The sequence below is a fragment of the Colletes latitarsis genome, chromosome 11, assembly GCF_051014445.1.
Source record: "Colletes latitarsis isolate SP2378_abdomen chromosome 11, iyColLati1, whole genome shotgun sequence".
Taxonomy (NCBI): Eukaryota; Metazoa; Arthropoda; class Insecta; order Hymenoptera; family Colletidae; genus Colletes; species Colletes latitarsis.
Window position 1 is genome coordinate 25237468 of NC_135144.1, and position 27845 is coordinate 25265312.

Here is a 27845-nt window from a genome sequence, read left to right on the forward strand (position 1 = left end):
TGGTATTAATTTTCTTTTTATTGTCCTTTTAAAACATAGTGCACAATAAATAACATTATACATAATTCTGAAGAGTCAGATTATGTATTCCATAAATAGTGTTGCATATAAATAAATGGGTTCACAGTGAGAGTACAGTGTTAGTTGAATAATAGTAGTGAACATTCGCTAAACATTTCTTTTTCGATGATGTTGCATTGGTTAAATAGTAATTGGATAATTTAAAAGATATAGATAAACGGTGACGAATTTTACATAATAGTTGGATATTAATAAATAGATGATAAATATCGACTGACGCGTCGACGTAGGCATGTATCTATGTATATGTATATGACCGAGAAGAGTCATTCAAATTTAATACATGTATATATAATAACATTTGGTACTCCTTGTAATACTTCTCGTAATTTCTTAATACGCATCACAGATATGTCGTTGTTTATAGAAAATAAAAATGTAAGATTAACGCCGTAAATTGAATCGCTTATCTATTAATTCTGAGATATGGTAAATCGAAAATGCTTGTTTTAAAACCACACAATCAATCCAATACGTTTCTTTTAGAGTTATCAATCTAATTTTGTTGCACGAAACAATTACGCATACATAAACGTATACCCATAAATCAAGAGAAATGTACGCATTATTTTTCGTAAATTACTTGGTTTTGCGCTATCGAATGTAAAGATAATTTGAACTTTGTAAGTTCTATTATTCTTAAATTACGTACCTGTATAGTTTAGGCATTTCTCAGAAGATTGAAATCGACTCTAGATAGTTGGAACGTTAATACGCAGTAAACTTTACTCCTTTCCGCGCGAGCTTACCATTTACGCCGGGGTTACGAGTTAACATTTTATCTGAATTAAATTTACTCGGTATAATCGTTATTTAAGAGGTACAGCTGATTCGGAGCAGATTTTGAAATAGACTCGATTTCAAGCTCTACTGTTCTTCCTTTAAAGAGAATGTAAATGTACGGAGGTAATTTTACTCTTGGCTTTCAACAACTTCGACGAAGATGTATCGTACAATTGTATAATAATACTAGCTACATCAGGCATGCCCGTAGGGGGAACCCCCCGTGTATAGTACATTTCTCTTCTACGCGTTGCTTTTTACAAAAACAAAGAAATCAACGATGTCGCGAGTTTCTTTCGCCAAACATTTTTCCTAAAATACAGTCACATTGAGCGTGCATCACAGATAGACAAAATTTAATAAACAAGAAACGATACATTGATTTATTTGCAACGTTCATTCGATCGAACAGTTATAGAATTAAGTAATTTCATTTTACATAACGCATAAAAGATAAAAAGCTGTCTATCTTTTATTTGTTATTTGAAAAAGTTTTTCTTTGAATAAAAATTTTGTCTTTCTCTGGTACTTAGTTTGGGCATGCCTGCTACACTATACTAAACACAGTACAACACGGGAACTGGTTGTCACAAAAATATAATTAACATACCGAAGAACCGTCGCGCGGAACTTCAAGGCTGAACTATGATTGTAACACCAACAACGTTTAACAGTTACCATGAACTTTTATGCAAAGTTATATAATAAACATTAAACAGGCAATTGTGCGTTCCGCGTGATAAATATGTCATATGTTGAACATCAATATACAAGCATGTGATATCATTTCAGCAGAAAAATACCTTCGCGAGTAACATACGATCCTTTTTCATATTATTACGGTTTCCCTAGATCATTACTAATAATTATTGAAGTAGAAAGATCGGATCTTTCTTAGCGAGACCGTTAACAAATTGGCGCGAAAACAAGCACTATGATCGATACATGCACCGTTCGTTATTTTGTGTTTCCGTTGAAACATCTTTTCAAAATATTAAATAGCAAGAGTGTAAAATGAACGTTTGTCAAACATTTCAACATATATGCGTGTGGCATAATCGTTAGAGCAGTATGCAATTTTTTTTTTCTTCCTTTGAACACATTTACAAAATGTATTTAATGCCTTATGTTTGCTGTTCCATTGCTTTAAATGGATTAAAATAATCATTACACTGTCCGACACGAATTTTGCCTTCGAATAACTACCGGATGATCTTTGAGCTCCCCAAAGAAAAATCCGGAAGCCGAATTGCTATATTAGTCCCAGAATTTTTGACAAAAATGAGGTATTACATGAAAAGTAAAAACTGAACGGTTCTAATTAGTCTTAAAAGACAGAGGAAAGTTTTCCAAATATAGTGGTATACAATTTATTAATTGTTTTGTTTATAAATTAATATTAAAGTTTGAAAGAGCGCCGATATTCGTAGTTTCTCCGCATTATTTTTGTATTTTTATGAAAAATTTTTTATCTAGAAAACTTCGCCTAAGTTTGGATTTTGTAAACATTTCTGAAAAAGAAACTGTCCACGCAAGGTCTAGATTAGTCTTGATCCAGCAGGGCCGAAGTTATGTATAACTTTGTGTAAATACATGTTTGATTTTTTCTTTGTAATATTTAAGTGTTCTATTTTTTTTCTTTTTTTTTTGGCTTCTGGATTCTTGTTTGGGGAGCGATACTCTACAAGGATCACCCAAAGAAATTTCAATTTGTCGGACAGTGTTATGATCCAACTTTGTCTACTTATTTGCGAAATAATAGTATTTAATACCTATGTAATCAATAAAAGTTATACAACATTATTATAATGTTATGATAAACTCTTGTCTTCAAAAAATAAATAAGACTGTTGTTAGAAGCAAGAAACGCTAATGGAATAATATTCTATAAGATTGTGCTTAAAGTAATACTTAGATATTCAATAATTGTTAGTTTAATCGATTTCTTACTTTTATTCCGCAACAAGAGTCGACATATAATTTAACCAACAAACTGTATTAAGATACAAAAACACACGGTTTAAAAATATATATATAACATGGAATCCTTACGAATAAAGCCCAAAACCGCTTAATAACGTTAGCTACTTTAACTTTTCTACTTTAATTTCTTACAAAGTATCACGTCCAGTTTTGTTTTCTTTATGGAAAGGAAATCGCAACTGGTTTATGGCCAACAATTTTAATAATCTCATTGGCCACAAAACTGTAATGTGTTGTAACGTTGAGATAGGATTGAGGAATTAATTTTATTGGTTCTACTTATTTTTCAAATTCGCTATTTAAGAACAAAGTTTCAGGGCAATGGAATGTTTAAGAAGGAAATAAATACCACATCACTTCGCTATAATATTGTTTTTCAAATTCCTAATCCAATCTCAATTTTCGATATGACGTGTTCATCGCGCGAATTTTGCAGTATATATGATATACATGTATACGAATCTCAATCACACCACAAACGAAGGCTAAACAAAAGCATACATTATTACCTAAACTATTTAGAATGTACTACTAAATACTACTCGTCTTTACTAATACATAGAATGTTAATATTATTGAATAAGTATTTTATACATTCCTGAAATGAAATTCAATGATATTAATTTGATAAAATTAAAATGAACCGCGGGCAACTCAGGTCTACGATAAATTATTCATAGATCCATCGCAAAACACTCCGCACTCAAAGTTTTTAAAACTGTCACGATATTTTCATATTTTAAATAATTAGGGTTTCCTTGGTCGAAGAATATACGAACGCTTCGCATATAACTATAATCACCGTTTAAAATAAAAATTTCCGGAGATACACGGATAATAGATATGTGGCCAAGTATGGTCGTTAAAGGTGATTCTCATAGTCTGGGTGATGTATAGTTTGAATACCTTGATTGCTTTGTACTTAATTACCACGTTGCAATGGTAAAACTGATGAGGTTTGTGATTCTCTGAGCTTCTTTCCGCAATTGTTATAAAATCTAACAAAAACTTGAACGTTTTAAATACTGACACAAGTATATAGCCTCGAAAGTTTATAAAACAAATACATTGGAAAGCATTACCTGTACTATACCGAAACAACAATTAAGACCTCCAACGTTACATTCAAAATTATAAATATATTTCTTCGCGTATAAAGCACAAGCATGTACTTTTTTTAACATACTTTATATTTTTTGCATGTAATCTCTTCGAAAAGAATTATTTTTTTCATACATGCAAAAGAAGGGGGCCTCTTTGCAAAACTTTTACTCGCCGCGACGTAGATTTAATCGTAGTTTTCCGATTCTTGTTGTACCAGTTTGAACCGACGTGGATTCGTGACACACATCGATCCATGACCAATGGAGAGGCGGCCTTTTCGTTGAAGGTATCTAGTTATGTAACGAGAGACCAATTGTTGTGGTCTTATTTGCCACTCGTCCAGGACTTCCTTCGGTGCCAACACCTGCGTATAAAATAACAGCCTTAAAGTAAATTACTCAAGCGTGATTCACAATGTGAATGCACTTGTCAAGTGTACATTATAGACAGAACTGGATCAGTGCCAATGGATGGCCTATGAACAACTCAGCTGTGCACCCTTTAATTGTTTAATTAACGAGATAAAATATGTCAAATATGATAAACATATATCATTGATATCCTCAATAATATTTGATAATTTTTGTGTAGTTATTAGGTTTAGGGCTAATACAGATCAACACCTTTTTGCTCAGAATTTGATATTCTTTCATATTTTAGTATAAAAAGTATAAGAATCGTCTTCGCCAATAAAAAAAGAGTGTACCCCTTCAAACTATGCAACTTTTTTGTACGAAATTTTTTTGAGCAATGCATACTTTGGGAATTATAGAGGTGCACAAGTTGCATAGACTTCACCCTGTATAATATTCGATATTTTAAATAAAAATTTTGTTCTTTTCTAAAATTCTGAAATTACGACTCGACTCTAAGACATGTTTAAGCTACGAACCTGATCGCCCTTCAATCTATCGAGCAATGACACGCAGACGACAGCGGATTGGATGCCAGCATGATGGGTGAGAGCTGCAAACGAAAGACTTTCCATTTCTATATTTATTATCCCGCTTTTGTGTAGCTTGATCAAGTATTCCATTTTGTCGTTCTCCGAGAATTCGCAAAACGCGCCATCCAGTCGACCTTGCCCTTCGTAGAAGTCGTAAGTACACATAGTTTTACCGACCACAGTGTCGTAAGGATCGTCACGATCGGCTAAAGCCTTCAGATCGTGAGTCAATTGCCGGTCGAGCTTGGCTGGCCTCCTTACCATTTTCCCGAGCACAGACTGCAAAATAAATTTGTTCGTCGATAGATATTTTACTTACAAAGGTAGCAAATTTTTTTTATGCATTAGAATTTCTGTTGTCTGAACATACAGTGGCGGATATACATATACTTACGAACGCTGGGAACAATTTTAATGGGAGATTCTAGAGGCCAAAATAAGACGAAAATCAAGAATACCAATTTGTTGATGGAGGCTTCGTTAAAAAGTTATTAACGTTCAAAGTTTCGTGTGTAGAACGGCGCGTGATAGTGGTTCTCACAGTCTTACTTTAAACGTTAATAACTTTTTAACGAAGCCTCGATCAACAAATTGGCATTCTTGATTTTCGTTTTATTTTGGTCTCTAGAATCCACCATTAAAATTTTTTCCCCAGGGATGGCCGAACACTCTGTATAAAAGGGATACAAATAAATTTCCATTGTGATTTTTTAATGGCGTATTTACAGAGTATTTGCGTCATAACTAGCGAGCTTCTTTTAAAACCAACATAATAGTGTATAAGTTTTTTAGTAAATAATACGATAGTTTGTATCAAGTCAAATTTAATTTTGTGGTGCACCATAACATTCAAGATCAAACAATGCCCAGAATGAAAGAAAACCTTTTTCAAAATTCATCCCCATCGTCCTTCATTTTTTCGAATTTTTTATCGCTACATTATAAGGTACGAAAAACCATAAAAATATTCGTGGTAACACGAAAACTAATAATTTCTTTAAGAAAGTGTTTCTTCGTCTTAAAATTCGTTTTATTGTCAGAACAAACAATTGTTTCGTTAATAGGATTACTCGAACTATATTTGTGCATAATTTAAAATCGTTCTGAATTTTATCCTCGTCGATCTAAGAATGTCGAGTCTAATGGTACACCGTTCAGATACAAGCATTTCTTTGCAAATACATGTTGCATTTACCTGCTATCTTGCGGACCGTTTTACACCTTCAATAAGAAACTTACCAGTTCCAAGTAGGGCTTCAGCATTCCATCGACCGTTTCTTCGGAAATTACAACTGTACCGCCTTCGATGCCGATTCCACCGCAAGTGCCGATCCTAAAGAATATCGGATCCTTCACTTTCGCGTGATACATCAGCTTGATCATCTCGTGGAGGAGAATTCCAACCGACGGTATGCCCATTCCATGCTAAACAGAAAAGATGAACGAACGTTTAATACTTTCTCGAACAGTAAGGAATACTGACATTCTCAAGATGAGTGCTGCGTATACCAAACAATTTGAAGCGGTGTTCTTGTGCCATCACTCAAAATGACCAAAGATGACCATTAAAGATACATCAAAATACTCATACCCCTGGGAAAAATTTTAATGGCGGATTCTAGAGACCAAAATAAGACGAAAATCAAGAATGCCAATTTGTTGATGGAGGCTTCGTTAAAAAGTTATTAACGTTTAAAGTTCCGCTTGTAGAACGGCGCGTGATAGTGATTCTCACAGTCTTACTTTAAACGTTAATAACTTTTTAACAAAACCTCCATCAACAAATTGGCATTCTTGATTTTCGTCTTATTTTGGTCTCTAGAATCACCCATTAAAATTTTTCCCGGGGGTGATCACCCTGTATAAATGGTGATTCACTATAAAATGAAAACAAAAACTTAGTTCTTATGAATCGAATCCTTCTTTTTCTGAAACTGATATTAGTCCATTTTTTCATACATCAAGACATTTAAGGGTTGTGTTTGAATAAATTGAAAATAAAATTTGTGAATGGTCACGCCTCGTTTAGAACACCGGTTCTCGTCTGATCACCGCAGTTAAGCAACGTTGTTATAAACTATTAGAAAATATTTGCAAAAAGAAGGTATACTTACACTAATGGAAAGTACAGGCCCGACCTTATACATAGAGTACCGGTACGAATACCGGCTAATGTCAAGAAGCGTCGTTCCAGCTGGAAGCTTGTGACCTATTTCCTTCATAATGTAATAAGCGAATTGTTCCATCCGTTTTGGCGTTCCACCCATGCACACGAACTGTAAAAATTAAAACGAACAACAATAAACGACAAAGGAAAATCGTTCTTCAAAACTCTCGGTTTCAAGGGTGAAATACAACTACCTTATTTTATCGTTTATTTCTTGAAAATTTCTAAGGTTACTCGAAGATCAATTTTTATTCCACATGATACATGTAAGAAACTTTTATATAAGACTTCGTTTTATAAAAATATTTGTTCAATTATTTTTTCGTGAGTTGAAATACAAAAAGAATAAGTGTGGACAATCTTTATAGCATGTTTTCAAAATGTTCCTCATTTTGTACCAAGCAACAACACAATTTCTTTTGGAATTCATTTTTCACTCCTTTTAGTTTCTTTTTGAATACTTCTGCATTCTCTTATTATTCTATTTCTTAAGTGTAGCGATTACTGTATTCAAATCGCGCGCGGAATCATTAATGTGCACTACTTTGGCGCCACAAATTTCTCAAGTGGCCACGTGCGACAATTAATTCGCTCTCAGTTATCAAACGAACGCCAAGAGAGACCATGTGTCGCATATAGGGAGTCTTTATGCCAGATATGTACCAGAAAAATAAATAACTATTAAATAGTCATTTTGTTTGTATTCTTTTGGGAATAAGGTCCCAATATTTTCTGGCCTTAACTCGAAAATTAGATTTTAAAAGGGTTAGGTCTGGGTTAGGGTTGCATCATTTGTATATTTTCAAGATTCACGCTATAAGAAAATAAAAAACAAAACAATAAAACTGAAAAATAATTCTAACAACGGAATTGCTCTTTTCTTACGTGGAACAGACAATAGGAATCCGTGCGATACGAAATAATACCTCGAGGATTACCAGCCCTGTACATATAATTGAGAAACGGGCGCAGAATGTTAGAGTATTGTTCTATTTAGGTCACGAAATACTGTACTCTCTTTTAATGGCAAAACGTTCATTGATACATTGTCGTGAATGCATTGTAGACGTGGTTTCGTTAACGATAAACTGCGTCACTGCAACTGGTCGCTGTATAAATATTTAACGAATTACATAACACATTCCACATTACTGCGTAGATTGCTTGAATATAATTTAAACATGAACAGACATTACTTATTCTCCTATTTCATATTCATTAATCGTGCATTCAAATCAGTTTGCTCTAGCTGTTTATAATAATCATTTTATATTAGGTTTTCATTATCTGTCCACTTAGTTTCGTTCTTTGGGGCAAATTGCTTGGGACAAACGACATTTTGCAGGTAATTAAATTAATTCAGATGCTTTCTTTAAATTACTTTTCATGTTTACTAATTGAATTAAATACATAAACAAAATTCATGGTCTATAAATATCAAGAGCAGAAATTTTTTATTTTGAGGGTGGAGGACTACTGAAATGTTTGCAAACCGCTGGTATAACAAATTGATTTGCCTTATGTGCTTCACAAATATCCCGCCAGGAATTTTTCGTCGAAATTACAATTTTCAAGTCCATTTTAAGGTTACTAGATACAGCGATACCATTTAGTTCTTATTAACAATTAACAGTGTTTCTTTTGCAAGATTTTCAAAGAAATGTCACTAAAAAATTAAAAATGAACATAGAGCCTGAATACATAATTTATAGAAGTCTTTATATTCCCTTTACAAATGGGTATTTATTTATAAAACAATAATTGAGGAATGTTCCTAGAAAAGTTGACAATATATGGCAATGTAACTGTGAAAAATTTTAATGGGAGATTCTAGAGGCCAAAATAAGACGAAAATCAAAAATACTAATTTGTTGATGGAGGCTTCGTTAAAAAGTTATTAACGTTCAAAGTTTCGTGTGTAGAATGGCGCGTGATAGTGGTTCTCAGTCTTACTTTAAACGCTAATAACTTTTTAATGAAGCCTCAATCAACAAATTGTTATTCTTGATTTTCGTCTTATTTTGGCCCCCAGAATCTCCCATTAAAATTTCCCCCAGATTTTTTTACTAATCTAATGTCAGAAATGTTTTCCATTCCTCTTGAAAAATTAGATACTTGGAACTTACATTGTTGTTTTCAAAGAGTCTTCAATTACGAAATTATTGCAGCTAAGTTATTACGAATGCGTTTAAAACTGCAAACATTTACAATAATATATGTAAATAATAGCGTATTCTGTATTGGTAACGATTCTTGGAATTTTGATACGAAATACTGGATTACTCGCTAGTTGATGACTAACTATTAGCAAGGCTGTTAGAATGAACAAGGAAACGGGAGGAAGATAATAGTCACATAATAATAAAACACAATCGAATTTCTGCGCGATGCGATAGAAAATGCATTATCTATTCCATGCATACAATACAATAAAGATAATATTTGTTTGTTGTGACTTTCAGGTGAAATTGACGCAGTTTGATTAAAACAAAATCTTCTACATTTCGAAACTAAGGATGCAATAATTTTGTGCAATTTTAATATGGATATGCCACGTGTGGAAGCGTCTAATTATTTAAAATGAAATGTGACAGTACTAAAAACTAGATTATTCGGTAATCATTTATAAGAATGTGTAATTTTTATGTGCATTTTATTACTAAAATAAATTTCTCAATAAATATTTATTTGTAAAATGTGATTATTCGTAATATTGTACGAAAATTAGATCATTAGATCCCTCGAAATACATATAAATATTTTCCAGTTAATAAATACTTCAGGAAAAGTTTTCTTTTCTTGTGTGCGAGTATAATACTATCATACGATTAAGTAGATTCCACCCATAAGCAAATGTAAAACATATACATACTTCGAGCTTCGATATTATCAAAAATAATATTTAACAATATATTTTATACTATTCATGTTTCTTCAAATTTCTATGATTGTTTATGTTAGTTTAAAAATATCAGACATTCCCTGAACTTTTCGTTTTCGTTTTTCCCGCCAATAATCCGCGATTAGAGGAACAGCGCAGTAGCGCCCTTAAGCGTTCTTTTACGGAGGCTTTCGATTCGCAACTTTACTTAGTTACAAGGTATCACGTGCTAACGCGATACGCGAAACCGGCAGTTTATTTTTGTGTTTCTAACATCTTCATCTTTTACCTATCGTAACAAACGTTCTTTTAGTTTCGTGTACGCGTGTGTTTTCTATCTAACCCATAAAACATCAGTTCTATTATATTACAAATTTTAACTTCGTCAGTCTACGAAGGACGAATGGCACGAACGGGGCGAACTTATGGGATGACCTAATAGTCGATTTGTTCACCCTAATTCTGAGAGGAAAAGCAAGTAAAAGATATACTGTATTTTCATTTACCTTGACGTCGCCGAACATCTCTACGAGATCATTGGAACCGCTGCCTAGGGCAAGATGATACAGAATATCTTGGTCCATGAGCTCGATGTTTGGATTTCGAAGTCGTACGGATCCATCTCTGTATCTGGGAAAATATGAGAAACAATCGAGGCTTTAAAAATCGAAAAATTCAGTCACGTTGCAAATTTTTAGCGCTGCCTACTTCTACCTTATAAACGATATATTTTTACGTCGCGTACAAGCACGTTTTTATTGTCATTTACTGATACTTTTAACCAATTATCATTAGAAATCGAGGTTATCTTTATTACTAAATAAGATCGTAAATTGCTAGGGGAAACAAACTTTCGTTTATTAACTTTTAACCAAATAACATTAGAGAAACGTGTAATCGAGGTTGCCTTTATTACTAGATAAGATCGTAAATTACTAGGGGAAACAGACTTTCGTTTGTTATTTAGTTACACCAAACTAAAATTACACGAGAACGACGATATATAGAAAAATAGACATAAACGCTAACTTAGAAGTCACATATAGAGTGTTTCAACCAAAAAAGTCCATATACCTCCTTTATTTTTAATGACATACAAATATTTATAATTTCATAATGGTATCGAAAGGAGGAATACTATAGAACAAATTTTGTTCTCCAAAAACAGATATTTCTTTTAATTCCATCTTGCAGTGACTGAAAAAATACATTCGAATATGTATCGTATAAATCATGGCATCAAAAATATGATAAAATTGAATTACATTTGAACGTACTGTTCGTGACAGTATCACTTAGTTCGAGTTTTTGAATTATTTTAGGGAATTCGTTTTGTGTATAGCTTTTTTTATACACCGTTTAGCTTCGCCATAAATCTAAGTAGATCCACTGATTCCTCTCTTGCTTTGAATAATAAGCCATAGAATTAGAAAACTGTTCGAAAAAGGGAACTTCGAAAGTGGCCTGTTCGAATCGTCTTTTGAGCTTGGATTTGGCCAACTTTCTGACGCTTTAAAGCAAAGTCGAAATTTGAGGTTAGAATACCAGATTGACTCGGAAGGCAGGAAACTACCTTTGTCGGTTTATCTAACAGTGTTGCGAAACTGGGTAAACAAGAAACTATCGCAAGGTACAGTGCATCGTTAAAGATGTTTACTATCGTCCAACAACGCACACACGTACTATTTTCGTCACTAAAATGCACGTGACGTTTATGCAATTTATTTGCGTAACGCGAGTTACCGATAAGATTCATATTATTTATGCAGTTTTAATATTCCACATTTTTTTAGAAAATTACAAACTTTCCAATAAACATGGTTCCAAAAACAGGGAATCGAGAGAATAGGCTTATCGAATGTTCTTTACCTGGCGTCTTCAAATGGGTCGTGTTTAATGTTCCCCGTTTCTCATATTCTGTATACACATTTTCCATTTATATACAGGGTGTTACGTTTAAACGAGGGCGGTGGAGTTATTAGAAAAATACAAGAAGTATACCCTTTCGAATGTAAAATTACAATTATTTTACGCAAAGCAAATTAATACAGTCTAACAGCGTAAATTACCAATTTAATTGAGTAATCGTAAGAAAAGAAACAAAAATGGTAAAAATGTGCGAATAAAGTATGAAAACACGAGAAATAACTTTTTTTTTTTAAATATTGAACGGTTAGATTCATTTACTGTTATTATTCATTACGTGCACTAATCGTGGACAAAATTTAAACTAAATCGGTGACCCGCATTATGAACATCTATATAAATCTGTATAATGCATGTATAATGCATGAAATGAGATTATGGTTAATTCTTACGTGATTTTCGAACCTCTTCTTCTATTTTACTAAACTCTTACAAGTCATTTACGGACTCGTATCGAAGAGCAAATTGGACGTTTATTTGAAATGAATATTTTTAGATATTTATCGATGCGAAAATATTGGATCGAGTCAAGCTTCGAGCGACAAAGCATGTTAGAAGGTATTATTCTTTCAAAATCTTAACCAATCAGCTGCGTTCAACGTGTTGTACACGTAAGTCTTGCTGATCAAGATCTGATTACGTTCGATACGATTACTTCTACAACTTGATTGCACTGTAATTATCGTGTAATCATAATTCTAAATAGCTAAACCATATAATTAACGTGTAATGGCAACGCGATTATTTTGTAGAAATTTTTACGACACTTTCATACGTATTGGATTTCTTATTATCTTACATTTTGTTTTTGTAGATGGTATCAGTGTCGGATATTCAACAATTTTTAATCGATATTCAGGATTAAGTTTTTAATTAATCAATCAAGCATTCGAACAAAGAATTAACAAGAATCAAATTGCAATTGTAAATATAAATTTCTATCGCAAATAAAAAAAATTAATGTTTAATTATATATGATTATTAATCGAATATTGAGGAAAAGCAGAAAAAAGAAAAATAACTTTCAGCGACTATCTAAATATTCAGGTTGAAATATCTTCTAAATTAATGAATTTTCGATATCAATAGTTCGATACTGTTTTGGGGGCCATAATTACAGCTAAATCGAACACGATAAAAAATATACAAAATGGACCACCTAACTTGACCAAAGAAAGAGTGTTTCAGAATGATTTAAAAAGGGGATATAAAAAGAAATTAATAAAAAAAAATTTTGATTAGTGGATTAATTACGAAAATAATTGTGTTGTTCAAGTTAGGTGGTCAACGATGTTTCGAATGTCTTATCACGAATGTATCAATTTTACATTGAAAAAAAATTAGACATAGAATCTAATTAGATTCGATAAATTAACACATATAATTATGTCACTGTAATTGTAAAAAATATGTATCAATGATTACGATTTCGTAACACATATACGTTAAGTGAGAAAATTAAATAAAATTGTTACAACTTACAGGGTATTGATTTAAAAAGTTACAAATATTAAAAAAAAAACATTTGTCAAGTGTTTTAAGGGTTTCTCGAAGGTCAACTTTTTTTTTTTTAATGGAGACGTATATTTCTATTTTAAAAGTTTGTAAAGTAATTCTTTATTCTTGAGAGAGTATAACAAGAAGCACGATCAAAGCAAATGTTTAGAAGTGGGCAAAATATTAAAAGAAAATGAAAAGTGTGAAATATAGAAAAAATAAAAATGTCCACTCGATTTTGTCCTCCTAGGCTTATAAATATTCTTATTCAAAAGACTACATTATTTTATAAAATTATTTATAAATTGTTTTTATAAATGTGTAAACTACGATAACAAATTTGAAAATTAGTACATAACCAATTAGAAAGATACTAAAAGAATTTTTGTCTTCGGCAGACGTGCATGCGCTTAACTTTATTTCGAACAGGCCAACGCAGGCGGGCAATATGTAAACATACACTTCACTAACGTCAACGCATTCTTGGAAACAAAATTCAATGAAATTCTTACATTCTGCAGCCTACCAATTTTAAAATCTCCACTTACAGTGGATTACAGATCTCATAAATACTATTTAGTAACAATTTACGTAGCATTCGATCGACATAACGATATAAATACATATCCTAATTAAAAAGAAACAAAATTTTAACGCAGCTGTCAACATGAATAAAAATATATGCAGTAAATGTTCGTAAATTTAATTCAATTCAACTCGCGAAACGCGATAGGGGTGAATTGTTTTTCACGTGAAAGAACCCGAGTATTCGAGGAAGTAAATTCCACCGATCTAATTGCAACTGACCTTGAACGCAATTTCAATTCCAAGGTTCCCTTTCTTATGCCCCTAAAAAGGACAAAACGCGAGAGAATTAAGCATACCTAACCGCTTCATCGTACACCTTGGTCTCTTCCTCGCATTCGGCATTTTCGTCGGAAGGCCTCGGCTGGCACGTGTGGTCCTTTCCGTTTAGGCGGTCCTCGCACTTGCAAATAGGCATCTCGACGGACAATGACTCTTTACCTTACGCGGAACAATGGAACGATTTCTACAGGATGGAAGTCCACCTTTGAGTGATCTTCGAAGGTCGGTGGTATCGAACTAAAGTACGAAATACTAGATGCAAAGTCGACTGATCCGGCCACCTTTCCGTAAGCGAACGTCAAAGTCTCGTTAAAGATAGCAACAGAACGATTGCGACCAGTGTCGGTCGCCGAATAGAAAATTGCGATGCATTCGGGAACCTTTATATAGTGCGGCCAGAATCGTGTGCATTCGGAACAGCAATAGTGACGACGGATTTGCTCTACCTCCTAGCGGACTGATGGGGGGAAAGCGGATACATACTATTGCACGAATCCGCGTATACGTGAGACTCGGCACTTCGTGCAACTTCGTGTAACGTTGGATAATCGAGAAAGAAGGTGAGTGTGAGGCTTTCCTTCTCGCTCTCGCTACAACTGAAATCCGAATTATTGTCGGTAAGCAACATTCGTTTTTACGCGTTTCCCAACTACCATCGTTCGCTCATCTTCGCGGACGCGTGTCAGCGTTTTTACTCTCTAACCTATAAGGAAGCAAAATATTTTAATCGAAAGAAATTGCGACAGAACTTTGCGATAATACACGTTTTGAAATTTCTACAAAAAAAATACAATTGCATATAAACAAGATTACTTCTTATAGTTTCTTTTGTTTTTTTTTTATTATATTAACGGGCAAATAATGCTCTATTACAAAACCAATAGTAAATAAATATAAACCTTAGATTATAAAGATCTCCATGGAACCAAGTGGATCAATTTCAAAAAATTTTAGGATTATACAAGGGACAAAGAGAAGCATGTTAGCGTCAACGGCATTTAAAGAAAGGAAACGCACGTGTTTCGGTATCAAATGACGTAAGCCCTTTCTTAAGAATCTTGTATCGCGAGGAGTTAGACCATCATAAACGTATTATCGCGGTTAGGTTTGGCAGCGACTCGAGCACGCTGCCGGTGTGTCACTGCGATTCTATGTGAGTATCGCTGATGTTGCAATTTTGGGGTGACAGCACGGAGCCCGACGCTTTGTTACCAGCCGCCAAAGGACCACGTGCAGGATCGCGTGACTTGACGGTCATCGATACTTCGTGGAATATGATAAGAGTTTAATTGGAGGATCTGGCTACAGAATGGGGAAGATGAAGTCACCTTTTTAGCAAAAGGATCTCGGTGAACCCCACGGGTACCTATCCCAGACCCTTGATAAATTAAATGTCTTCCTAAATTCTCATGTAACACATAAAATGTCATCATTTGAACGAGTACTGTGCAATCAATATACAGGGTGTTCGACCACCCGTGGGAAAAATTTTAATAGAGACCTCTAGAGGCCAAAATAAGACGAAAATCAAGAATATCAATTTCTTTACTGAGGCTTCATTAAAAAGTTATTAACGTTTAAAGTTCCGACCGTACTGAATTTTTTTCTCGAAAGTGGATAGGATTTCGGGGGTATGTCTATTCACCAAAAATTATTGTTATTGACCCCCACAGCTAACAATATTTTTTTCAGAACGATTTGAAATATTTTAATTTCGTCGAAAAATTTCACACCTTCTCGAATTTTTTTCTCGAAAATGCGCAAGATTTCGGGGGTATGTCTATTCACCAAAAATGATTGTAATTGAGCCCCACAGTTAATAATATTTTTTTCAGAACGATTTGAAATATTTTAATTTCGTCGAAAAATTTCACACCTCGAATTTTTTTCTAGAAAATGGGTAAAATTTCGAGGGTATGTCTATCCACAAAAAATGATTGTAATTAACCATTGCAAACGAAAATAATTTTTTTAGTACGATTTGAAAAATTTTTTTTTCGTTGAAAAATTTCAGCATCTAACCGATTTTTTTTCTAGAAAATGCGCAAGATTTCGGGGGTATGTCTATTCACCAAAAATGATTGTTATTGACCCCCACAGTTAATAATATTTTTTTCAGAACGATTTGAAATATTTTAATTTCGTCGAAAAATTTCACACCTTCTCGAATTTTTTTCTAGAAAATGGGTAAAATTTCGAGGGTATGTCTATCCACAAAAAATGATTGTAATTAACCCCTGCAAACGAAAATAATTTTTTTAGTACGATTTCAAAAATTTTTTTTTCGTTGAAAAATTTCAGCAACCGATTTTTTTTCTCGAAAGTGGGTAGGATTTCAAAGGTATGTGTATTCACCAAAAATAATTGTAATTGACCCCCGCAACCGAAAATAATTTTTCCAGAACGATTTGAAATTTTTTAATTTAATTGTTAATAACTTTTTAACGAAGCCTCAGTGAAGAAATTGATATTCTTGATTTTCGTCTTATTTTGGCCTCTAGAATCTCCTATTAAAATTTTTCCCAGGGGTGGTATAGCTATTAATGATGTTAAATAAAAATCTTAGATCAAACATTTTCAAATATTTAACTCTTTTAATTAAATCATTATGCTTTGATTGGTAAAGAAATTATTGTTTTATCAAAATATAATTTAATCAATTAATACTTATTTTAAATAAATTTTATTAAATATTTAAATTTTATATTTAAAAATAAAATGAAAATTTATATATCATATTCTAAATGAGGTAAATACTATTAGTGAGAGAATTTTTAAAATGTTTCCGAAAATACTTTGTTTGTTTATACATATTATAATACTTTTACAAATAACAATTCATTATTGTAATTAAATCATACATCGTGTTGGCTATGGATAAAAGCATATTACCAATCGAATATAAATACAAAAGTTTGTTCTTTTTACGAGTTATTCTCATAACATAACATTTACTGTGATTAAGATCGAGTCTATTTACAGAGCACCATTCCGCAGGTTTAACCAAATCGCCTTCCAAGATAACTGTATCCGAGTAATCTACAATGGTTCTGAATATTTTTAGGTTATGTAATAATGTTTCAATTTGTTTAATGCACTTGAAAGCAATTTAATGCAATCGAGCAGACAATTTCTATACCTCGTTGGCGACAGACCTAAACAAAATTTTACATTGCCCTTTGTTTAATTAAGATGTTTAGTAATTTATCGTAATCGTTGCAAATAATCAAATCATTAATTATTGGAATGTTTACAGACAGTTTCATTATTGGAACCTATTCGTGTGACATCTACACCACCGTCAAATATCCGCCCCTAAACTGAACTGCAGCGAATCGCTGATGTGTTTCTATAAGACGAGAGATGCGGTTGGCCTTGGAGCAGACGCAACATTGTCACTGATGTTGAAGCGCATTGTATAACACTAATTCAACGAGAATTGCCAGGAAGTGTATATCTACATATACTGTTGCACGTGACCAACACGTGATCAAACCAGCGCTAAAACACAGATTCCCACATAATAAGAAAGAAGCTAATTTTTTAAACGATATTTAATTATTGTAATTAGTTGCATTAAATAACAACAAATAAATCGAAGTACTTAATTTTACTCAACCCGTTTAAAGCGTCCAAGTTACATTTCTTCGCGTGAACATTTCCTCGATTGATTAAGACGGAAATACTGTATGAGTTTGTTTTGGACCGCTGCAGTTTCTTCGCTCAATTGTTCAATTGGTACGAGTATAAATTCCTCAAGATCGTTTCGTGTTTATACAAGAGCATTCAAAGTGAGAACGCACGAGTTTACAAGCTTTTTCTTTATTTAACGGTCCGATACATTTCGAAGAAAACGAAGGAATGCTCGTTGACTTGGCGTCACAACACTGCAAGCGTAACCCGATACCAAGAGTGACCGCGAAACAGCACAATGCTTTCATCGAATAACGTACCCAGTAGCAGCTGGTAGCGGCCATTTCTTTTTTCCGTTAAGGCTTCGTTCTTTATAAAACGGTCAAAACAAATACTCCACCGAACTCGTAATTAAAACTCAAGAAGTATCAGATATATAAATCCTTTCGTATAACTTAAATACATACTAGGTACACTTAATCGTATAAGTCGTAATTTAATCTCAAAAAGCGAAATAATTATAAATGGAAATTTGTTGGTCTGAATTATTTTGAGATCGACTACTTAAAAGCCGTATCATTGTGTCCAAAATTAACAAATGATACAAAAAATCACGTTAAATAATGTCCCATATGTTCATTTGGATGTTTGTGAATAAATTTTTCGTTATAAGAATATTTTTATAAAATGTCTTTTTATCGCTTTTAATAACCCACTGTGCGACGCTGCAGCGATCTTCAATTCACTTTATTATGAATGTTTTCATATTTTCGAAATATTTTACATGTCTCAAATGACATCTTTGACAAAGTAGCGACTTGATTGACAGTTTAATTTCCAAGAAATAATATTACGTTATCTCAGTGAATATCGCTATCGCTTGTGTTTATCCAATTATCCAAAGCTTTACGTGGATTAGTTCATTTAATAAAAATCAATGATATGATAACATTCAGTAAAATGGCGTAACATTACTTCTTGGAAGCTAAACTATCGTTCAAGTCACACTGTCTCTAATCAGACTATAAAGTGTAGTATGTACCATACAGTGATGACTTGATGGCTAGGCACGCCGATTGGCCGTAGCGTCATAGCGACGCCCGTCCTCACACGTATTATCGCTATTGGCTGAAGGGCTCACAACTACAATTCCATTACGTGACGAAGGACGCGAACGAAACGTATCGAGATAGAGTAGGATAGAACAAGAGTTAGCGACATTGGCGGAACCGCGCGCTCAGAATACTAACCATGAATAGAACAAAAATCTTTCCTTACATTTTACAGTATCATTATAATTCGTAAAAATTATAAAAATGGTATCTTACCTTACAAATCTTCGGAGGAGCTGCTGTGAATGATATACATAGACTACCTGAATCCTTCAAATTCAGTTGCTTTAACGATAAAAACATTAAAAAACCAAGCAAAGTTTATAACAAAACTCTAAAAATAAGATGTGATAAAGCACTTGATTTTCGTCTTATTTTGGCCTCTAGTATTTAAAATTTTTATCAGAGGGTGGTCGAACACCCTGTGTGTGTACGAAAGCCCAGAAAAGTTCAAAGTTAAACAGTATTAATCTATTATTTATATTTATATCTCAAACAAAAGTTTATCAGTCAGTCTGCAACATCTTCATTTTTCTTCCAAAAGGTGCAATACACTTGTTAACTCCGATAAAGTTCACAGAACCAAACGCAAAGTAAACAAAAATATTATGTATTTGCAAAGCTGACGAACTTTATGATAATAATTATAATACGAAATTAAGGGTAGTCGCCATAAATTGTAGTTCTTAAAATATTTTAAGATATTTTAATAATATAAAAAATATTGTTAAGACGAGAAACTATTTTACTATAATATATATTTCATCACTAAGTGTGCACAAAAGTGCTTAATTAAAATTATGTAATCGTCTTTTCTATATTTTCTTTATTTGTCTGATCATACTTTCTTTTACCAATGTCAGGGATAATGAAAAATAAGTTTCTTCTAATTTCTCTGATATTTCTGTAATAATTGAAAATTATATGTAAATATATGAAGTGGGAAATTATCGGTGTTCCGGATTTAAATAGGAATTAAAGCATTACACGAACAATACGATAAACTGGATACGCATCGCATAACCTGAATGATAATCTACATGCGCAATAGCAAACATGTTATGCATGAGTTCGTAAATATTGATTTAATCTATGTACTAATACCGTACTTATAATAAATGTAAATATTCTATAATAAACCACCTTTTATATATAAAAAAAAAAAAACAAACACGTAGAGTAAAACTGCCTTGATGCAGTTTTCTAAATTAAATATATACGATCGAAACTGATATCGATGCACAAAACAAAATTAATCTATTAAAATAAAATAAGTTAATCTATTAAAATAAAACAAAATTAATCAAATTAAAATAAGAAAATAAAATCACTTTGGAGAATTCTATTTACAGAGTGGAACACTTCTAAACAGTGTGTAAAAGTTCCCAAGACCAAAGTTACGCTATTCTAAAGGGAGTACGTAACGATAGATAAACTTTCTCCTCGTGATTTGTTTTTTATTTGATATTTCAAGATATTTTCTACAAACTCTCGAGCTCGTAAACGTTAATATTTCTTTTTCTTTTCGTTCAATAGACTAGGTATAGTATTCTATGAAATGCAATACACCAATTGTTCTATAGTATTCTAAGAAATGCAATTTCTACGCGATTGAACGAAGACACCCTGCCTCGCCTTGGTTTTAATTGATAACTTATCATCGAAAAGAGTACAAGAAATATAATCATGCTGTCATTGTAAATAATATTATCATCAAGTGTCCCCTCGATGATTGAGAGAACAAATTCCATTTATTTTTAATTTCATTGATCACCGTTTTCTAATAATTTCGACAATCATAAATTAATAATTTATAAACCTGTGACCCGATCTATTTATTAATATTTTATCACACAATTTGATATTATCAGATATAATAAAATTATTACATAAATAAAAAATTATCCAAAATGGCGTGTTCAGTCTCGATTTAATCAGAAAAATGTTAGAAATACAGGGTGTTCGGCCAACCCTGGGAACAATTTTAATGGGAGATTCTAGAGGCCAAAATAAGACGAAAATCAAGAATACAAATTTGTTGATAAAGGCTTTTTTAAAAAGTTGTTAACGTTTAAAATTCCGATCGTACTGAATTTTTTTCTCGAAAATGCGCAGGATTTCGGGGGTATGTTTATTCACCAAAAATTATTGTAATTAACCCCCATAACCGAAAATAATTTTTCCAAAACGATTTGAAAATTTTTTTCGTCGAAAAATTTAGGCGCCAAATTAGATTTTCGGTAAGGAATTTTTTTCTCGAAAGTGCGTAGAATTTCGGGGGTATGTGTAATGACCAACAGTGATTGTAATTGACCCCCGCAACCGAAAATAATTTTTCTAAAACGATTTGAAATTTTTTTTTTCCGTCGAAAAATTTCACACCTTCTCGAATTATTTTCTAGAAAGTATTTTAAACGTAGTGCTCAAAAAGATGCACTTTATCTTGCAATACTATTCTTCATACTTTCGAAATTTATATCGTAAGATTACCGGGGTCTTCCATAACGTCCACCATCTTATTGCGTAATAAATCCAAAAAGCTTACCGTACAGACACTTCTACGATCGACACACACACACATACACACAGGTGGAGGTACACAAGGTGTTGCGTAGCAATTTCAGTGAACTTTATCGATTTCCAACGTTGTACCTTGTTTCAGAGACAGATACAGAGTGACTCCGCTATAAGGAGGAATAAAATTGTACGATGAAGAATCGACATTCATCACGAATCTTTATTCCAATCGGTCGCGGATGGTCGAAGATTTTAAAACACAAGGAATTTTAACGACTGTCGAATAAAAGGACTCTGTATGACTTTTTTTGGTCCGTTCTGTCCATTTAAAATCAGGGATTTAATGAAACTATTAACGTTTGTGTCATTTTTTGGGCGCGTGTTGGAAATGTTTCTCATTTCATGCACGCCATCTTTTGTTTGAGTGTAACAGTTAAAGAGCAGTACCATGTATACAACGATTCCTGCAATATTAAAATATAACCTAAAAAGTATATGCGCTACCACACGCAATGAACTCTCACCATATTCTTTTTAATTAATATCACAACATTTAATGATTAATATTTCTTTCCGGAGAATCCATAAATACGTATTAGTAAAAGTTTATAAATTACATATTATTGAAACCATTTTACTGTGACTACTTATTTTAATTTAGTCAGAATTGAATATATCATATTATTAAATTATTAACTAATTTAACGTGGTAAATATTTTTCTACAGTTAATAAATTGTGGTCGTTAACACGTTTGCGAAGAGTAGAAATTTTAACCTGCAAAAATGAACAGGCGATTTATTCTTTAACCATTACATTAAAATACATAATAATTTCAAAAAATAAAAACTATATAGAATTTAATGCATGATAAAGTGGCTTATAAATTTGAATGTTACAGCATTCGTGTCATTTTGCATCACAATGAGAATGAATGCTACAGCTTTCGCGTCCGCGAACGTGTCGGACGCTGAGATCCGACGAAGAAGTCGAGCGCCCCGGTGTGGCGGCTTTCTACAATGCATTGTCATTCACGCTTCACTGGGCTCTGAGGGGGATCCCCCAAGTTGGAGGCGATTGGAACATTCAACTTACGAGTCACGTCCTGGGGCACATTTTAAGAATTATTATCATACTTTCCGTCGAAATATAAAGTACAACTGAACAAGATTTAAATATTGAAATTTAATCTAAAATAGTAGAAATAATGGAAATAACAAACACATAGCTTTTGAACTGATTGTTAAATTATAGGTCATACTATTGCTTTAATAATTTAACTATATTAACAATAGTGTTAAATCAAGCTTAAACAATGTAGACACATAAGAGGTATGTGACTCTAGATTCATATTAGGTTGTATGAGGGTTAAATTGATTTGAATGGAATTAGTGTTTCTATGGTCCCCAAGCCAACAATGGCAATGTTTTTCAGTACGTTACCATTTCACTTGTTCCCTTCTGATCTGAATCTATTTTTAGTATACTTCTATGTATTAAGTAACGCCCCATATTTCTAACCGCAAAGTTCGTTCTTTTGTCTGAAAATAACGTGAATAGGCACCTCCGATGGCAAGTAAATATAAACTCTGCGTGCGACGCAGACATTATCGATGAACCTAGTCATGTATCTCGAGCACATGTTTTTCTTACAATTAAATCATCTAAAACAATAGTTTGTATATATATATATATCGTTATTATTATTTTAGTCGTATCGTTGAAAAGTATATTTGCTTTAATCTCAGATTAATATTCTCACAAAAATGGACTCGAGGGAATGTTGCACAAACTGATGCATATTCAAATACGAGTTAACTGTTGACCGATCAACAATTTGTTGATAGTTTCTCCGAAGGCCTATCATGACAGTCAAGGACAAAAGTAAGTGGATAAATAATGAAAATGGATACCAATGAAATTTAATCAATATAGAGTCAACGTTAATTAATCAAGCTTTATTTCTTATTTATCCTTAGTGCATGCAGATCTAAATATTAGCGAATAATTCCTAAATCTGACCAATTCTCACCTTTTTGCAACACGACAGTTGATCCTGATGTTCAATTTACGTTATTACACGTAGCAACTGAAGAATCAGAAATAACAGAGGGTTCATCGCGCACACATACCACATTCGCGACCAACAGCGCGAAACGAAATTTCTAGTACAGTTGGTTGCTTCCAAATGGGCTAAGAATATAACAATATTGTACACGACAAAATAAACACAGTAACCTACGAACACAAAAAAAAAAAAATCCCACAGTGTACAAAATTAAATGTATTCTTATTTTTATTGAACTATTTAGAGCAGCAAATTTTGGAAATGATTTTAATGTGACGTGATAACGCATCTAGTGACTTTGTCCGAAACGTACTTATTTTTTTCCAGTTTTTTTTCAGAAAGACTGTATTTTAACATTGAAAAGAAATGTAAATAAGACAAGCTATTCACAAATCATTTTTCCAGAACGATTTGAAATTTTTTAATTTTGTCGAAATATCTGTCCACCTTCCTGAATTTTTTTCTCGAAAGTGAGTAGGATTTCGGGGGTATGTCTATTGACCAAAAATGATTGCAATTATCCCCTGAAACTGAAAATAATTTTTCCAGAACGATCTGAAATTTTTTAATTTTGTCGAAATATCTGTCCACCTTCCTGAATTTTTTTCTCGAAAATGAGTAGGATTTCGGGGGTAAGTCTATTGACCAAAAATGATTGCAATTGACCCCTGCAACCGAAAATAATTTTTTCAGAACGATTTGAAATTTTTGAATTTTGTCGAAAAATCTGTCCACCTTCCTGAATTTTTTTCTCGAAAATGAGTAGGATTTCGGGGGTATGTCTATTGACCAAAAATGATTGCAATTGACCCCTGCAACCGAAAATAATTTTTTCAGAACGATTTGAAATTTTTCAATTTTGTCGAAAAATCTGTCCACCTTCCAGAATTTTTTTCTCGAAAATGAGTAGGATTTCGGGGGTATGTCTATTGACCAAAAATTATTGCAATTGACCCCTGCAACCGAAAATAATTTTTTCAGAACGATTTGAAATTTTTGAATTTTGTCGAAATATCTGTCCACCTTCCTGAATTTTTTTCTCGAAAATGAGTAGGATTTCGGGGGTAAGTCTATTGACCAAAAATGATTGCAATTGACCCCTGCAACCGAAAATAATTTTTTCAGAACGATTTGAAATTTTTGAATTTTGTCGAAAAAGCTGTCCACCTTCCTGAATTTTTTTCTCGAAAATGAGTAGGATTTCGGGGGTAAGTCTATTGACCAAAAATGATTGCAATTGACCCCTGCAACCGAAAATAATTTTTTCAGAATGATTTGAAAATTTTTTTTCTCGTCGAAAAATTTAAGCACCTATTCGAATTTTTTTCTCGAAAGTGCAAAGGATTTCGAGGATATGTCTAATGACCAAAAATGATTGTAATTGTCCCCTGAAACTGGAAATAATTTTTCCAGAATGATTTGAAATTTTCGAATTTAATTGTTAATAACTTTTTAACGAAGCCTCAGTCAAGAAATTGATATTCTTGATTTTCGTCTTATTTTGGCCTCTAGAGTCTTCCATTAAAATATTTCCCAGGGATGGTCGAACACCGTGTATAATAAATAATAATAAAAATTATTCAATTATTACCTTACGATTTGCAAAAATAAGTTATTTACTAGATAAGGTTGAAGGTCTGGGTTGATCCGGACATTTGAATCGTTCAACAAATTGATTTCTTGAAATGAATGCAGCGGAACTTCATCGTGTTGAAATATGATACTATTTCTGGCAGACAAAGTTGTGTTTCCTAACAGTAAGTATAGTTCGCCCTGTAGAGCATTGAGATATGGCCTTCCATTTGTTATTTAGAGGGAGACGTAGTCCTATCGCTTTATTTTCAACCACCACAAGCATAAACGTTCTGTTTTCATCTACGTCGAAATACCCTAACCAGCTAAATCGAGCAATGTAATTAAACATATAACAAATATCTTATTCAACACAATAAAAAAAAATATGTTTCCATTTAAAAAACCAAAGCTAACCGTGCAATTTATACTTCGAGTCATACCTTCCACTTGCTCAACAAATAATTACGCCATCTTTTATGCCTCCCTCGAAACACTATTTATTTCTTAATTAAACCATTTTCCAATTCAGAGAAAAGTTCAAAGAAATTCGAAAATATTCCATACGGAAGTTTGTTTCTTCTGCGTAAAATAAGAATCAGTAAATGAAAATGTAGGCTTCGTTTTAAAAAAATAAAATTATCCTTCGAATGACCCTGAAAGTGTTCGACAAATAAAAACTAATTCAGATGTACTTCCCCCCTGGAAACTAACAAACTCTCCTACATTTTCCCCGATATTGTCGTTCTCGAGAAACATATTTAGATTTAAAGTTTTCAAACCAACACTTTATATAAATCAGTATTTACCATGCTCGATATATTTCTATATAACCCTGATCGTGAACTGATTTTTAAACTGAAAGTCGCAATTCACCTTATTGGTTACGATATGGTAAATTACGAACATTTTATTCTTTCCTTAAAATAAATTAAAATTTTCTTAAAATCACGTTAATACAATCATAATATTAATAATTGGTAGAACAGGTATGGGCAATGACATTGAAATAATTGACAAAACATGTCCTATCAATTGTCGATAATCGTATAAGATAGCGATATCATAAATTATTTTTTGCTGTCAAATATGTTACTTTGTCAGGTGTTCAAATTGTGTATCAAAATGTCGGTATCAATGAACTTTAGAACTGAATATCAGTCGTTTGATTCAGAGGTCTGTCAATTTATTTTTGCCTCTCGAAGCCCCCCCTATTTAACATTAACGAAAACAATGAACGCGTGGCACACAATTGGCGGCTATATCAGATCGATCGTCCACCGCTGACGGGTAATATCTAAGCAAACGTGAACACAAATTCACGTGTCTCGTTCATTTTCGCTCTCACGATATATTGACACACCCACTTAGCCAAAACCGAAAATCGTTTAACAGTGTCTTCTATCAGAACTGTTTCGATTCACGTTGTACGTTCCTCGTGCATCGACATAAATTTCGAATTAATTTTCTGTTTCAAATCACAATATTTCGCTAATAAGGAAATTATTCCAAACGTTTCCACATTATTCCCAACAAGATAAAGTATTTTAAATTCCACATAAATTACCATATACGTATTTATTAGGAACCTGATGCTTCGAAGATTCATTTTCACCTTCCAACAAATTACATTCGCCAAGAATGTGTTTATAAATACCCACGCATTCGCCCAACGGTAAACTACGTTTCCCGATTTCGCAAATAAAAATATTCCAGCGTTTCAAGTTTGACGCAACATGTTCTGCATGTTCGTTAAATCGATGTTCCGAAAAGATTGTGTGCGTAGAAACACATGCATCGACTTGTGGCTTCCATCCCCCCAGTGACAGTGTTCCAAAAACACTGGCACGATATTAACGCGATAACTATCGAAATTTGAACTTGACTGCGAATCGTACGTCGCGGACAACTAATTGAATTTAAACGCTCGAAGGGCAATTGTTGTTTCGAGAAACGTGCGACGAGGGTAGCCAAGCCCTTTCTCGCAGGTGCGACAGGGTGCGACGATCACGGGGTGGAATGTTGAACGTAGAAAATCTAAGCGAAAGTAACAGAAACACTCACTCGTCGATTTCCTCCTCCTCCTCCAGCAGAAGACTCATCTTTCCAGTCGTGTAATTTAGTTCACTGTACAAGGCGAAACGGGTGGCCGAACTAGTCTCTCGTTACTGAAGGGGTGTAGTCCTTTCGATGATCCTCCGCAGGACTACGGTTGCAGAAACGATGCCGCGATCGCTCACGTTGCGCGCGCGCATTTTCTCCCCGATTAGTGTCCTTTCCACGCTCCGCGATGACATTTTCGCCTTAACATAATGGCGTGACGTTTGGAAATGCGCCGCTAGGAGGCTCACTTCCCCATTGGTCTGCACTCTGCTCCACATTTCGGTACGCCGTCTACGGAGAATTTTTAACCAATGAATATCGATGCAATTTCGTTCCAATTTACAGATAATACAGTAGAGAACTAAATTAAACGTACGATATTTTAACAATAACTTTTTATTCGATATTTCTATGTAGAGTACGAAAGAGATACGTTGTACTAAATCAGGGTCGTCCCTGACGGGGGTGCAAAAAGTGCCCTCGTATTTGAACGGTCGAACCTAGGGGCGGCTGCTGGCTTTTTATTATACGTAAAATTTTGATTAATAACAATAATGATTCAAACTTTTTGACAGACAAATCGAATTAATTTTGTATGTAATCTTT

At 33.3% G+C, this 27845-nt stretch overlaps 1 protein-coding gene and 1 long non-coding RNA gene across 3 annotated transcripts; one reads left to right on the plus strand and one right to left on the minus strand.

Annotated features, from left to right (window-relative positions):
• On the minus strand, positions 1 to 27451 carry LOC143347661 (uridine phosphorylase 1). Of its 2 annotated transcripts, none has more exons than XM_076777056.1 (6): positions 27201 to 27451; positions 10452 to 10575; positions 7012 to 7173; positions 6137 to 6322; positions 4844 to 5176; positions 1 to 4315 (listed from the first exon to the last, which is right to left on the minus strand). In XM_076777056.1, the coding sequence occupies exons 1-6, from the start codon at positions 27236 to 27238 to the stop codon at positions 4136 to 4138; spliced, it is 1023 nt and encodes a 340-aa protein (XP_076633171.1). In that variant the 5' UTR covers positions 27239 to 27451; the 3' UTR covers positions 1 to 4135. The 2 variants fall into 2 exon arrangements, with proteins under 2 accessions (XP_076633171.1, XP_076633170.1); XM_076777055.1 differs by lacking the exon at positions 27201 to 27451 and adding an exon at positions 14253 to 14585.
• LOC143347662 (uncharacterized) lies at positions 14666 to 17821 on the plus strand. Its single transcript, XR_013080648.1, has 4 exons — positions 14666 to 14795; positions 15190 to 15272; positions 15341 to 15597; positions 17492 to 17821. It is a non-coding gene; the product is annotated as an uncharacterized LOC143347662 (long non-coding RNA).
• Positions 27452 to 27845: the final 394 nt, after the last annotated feature.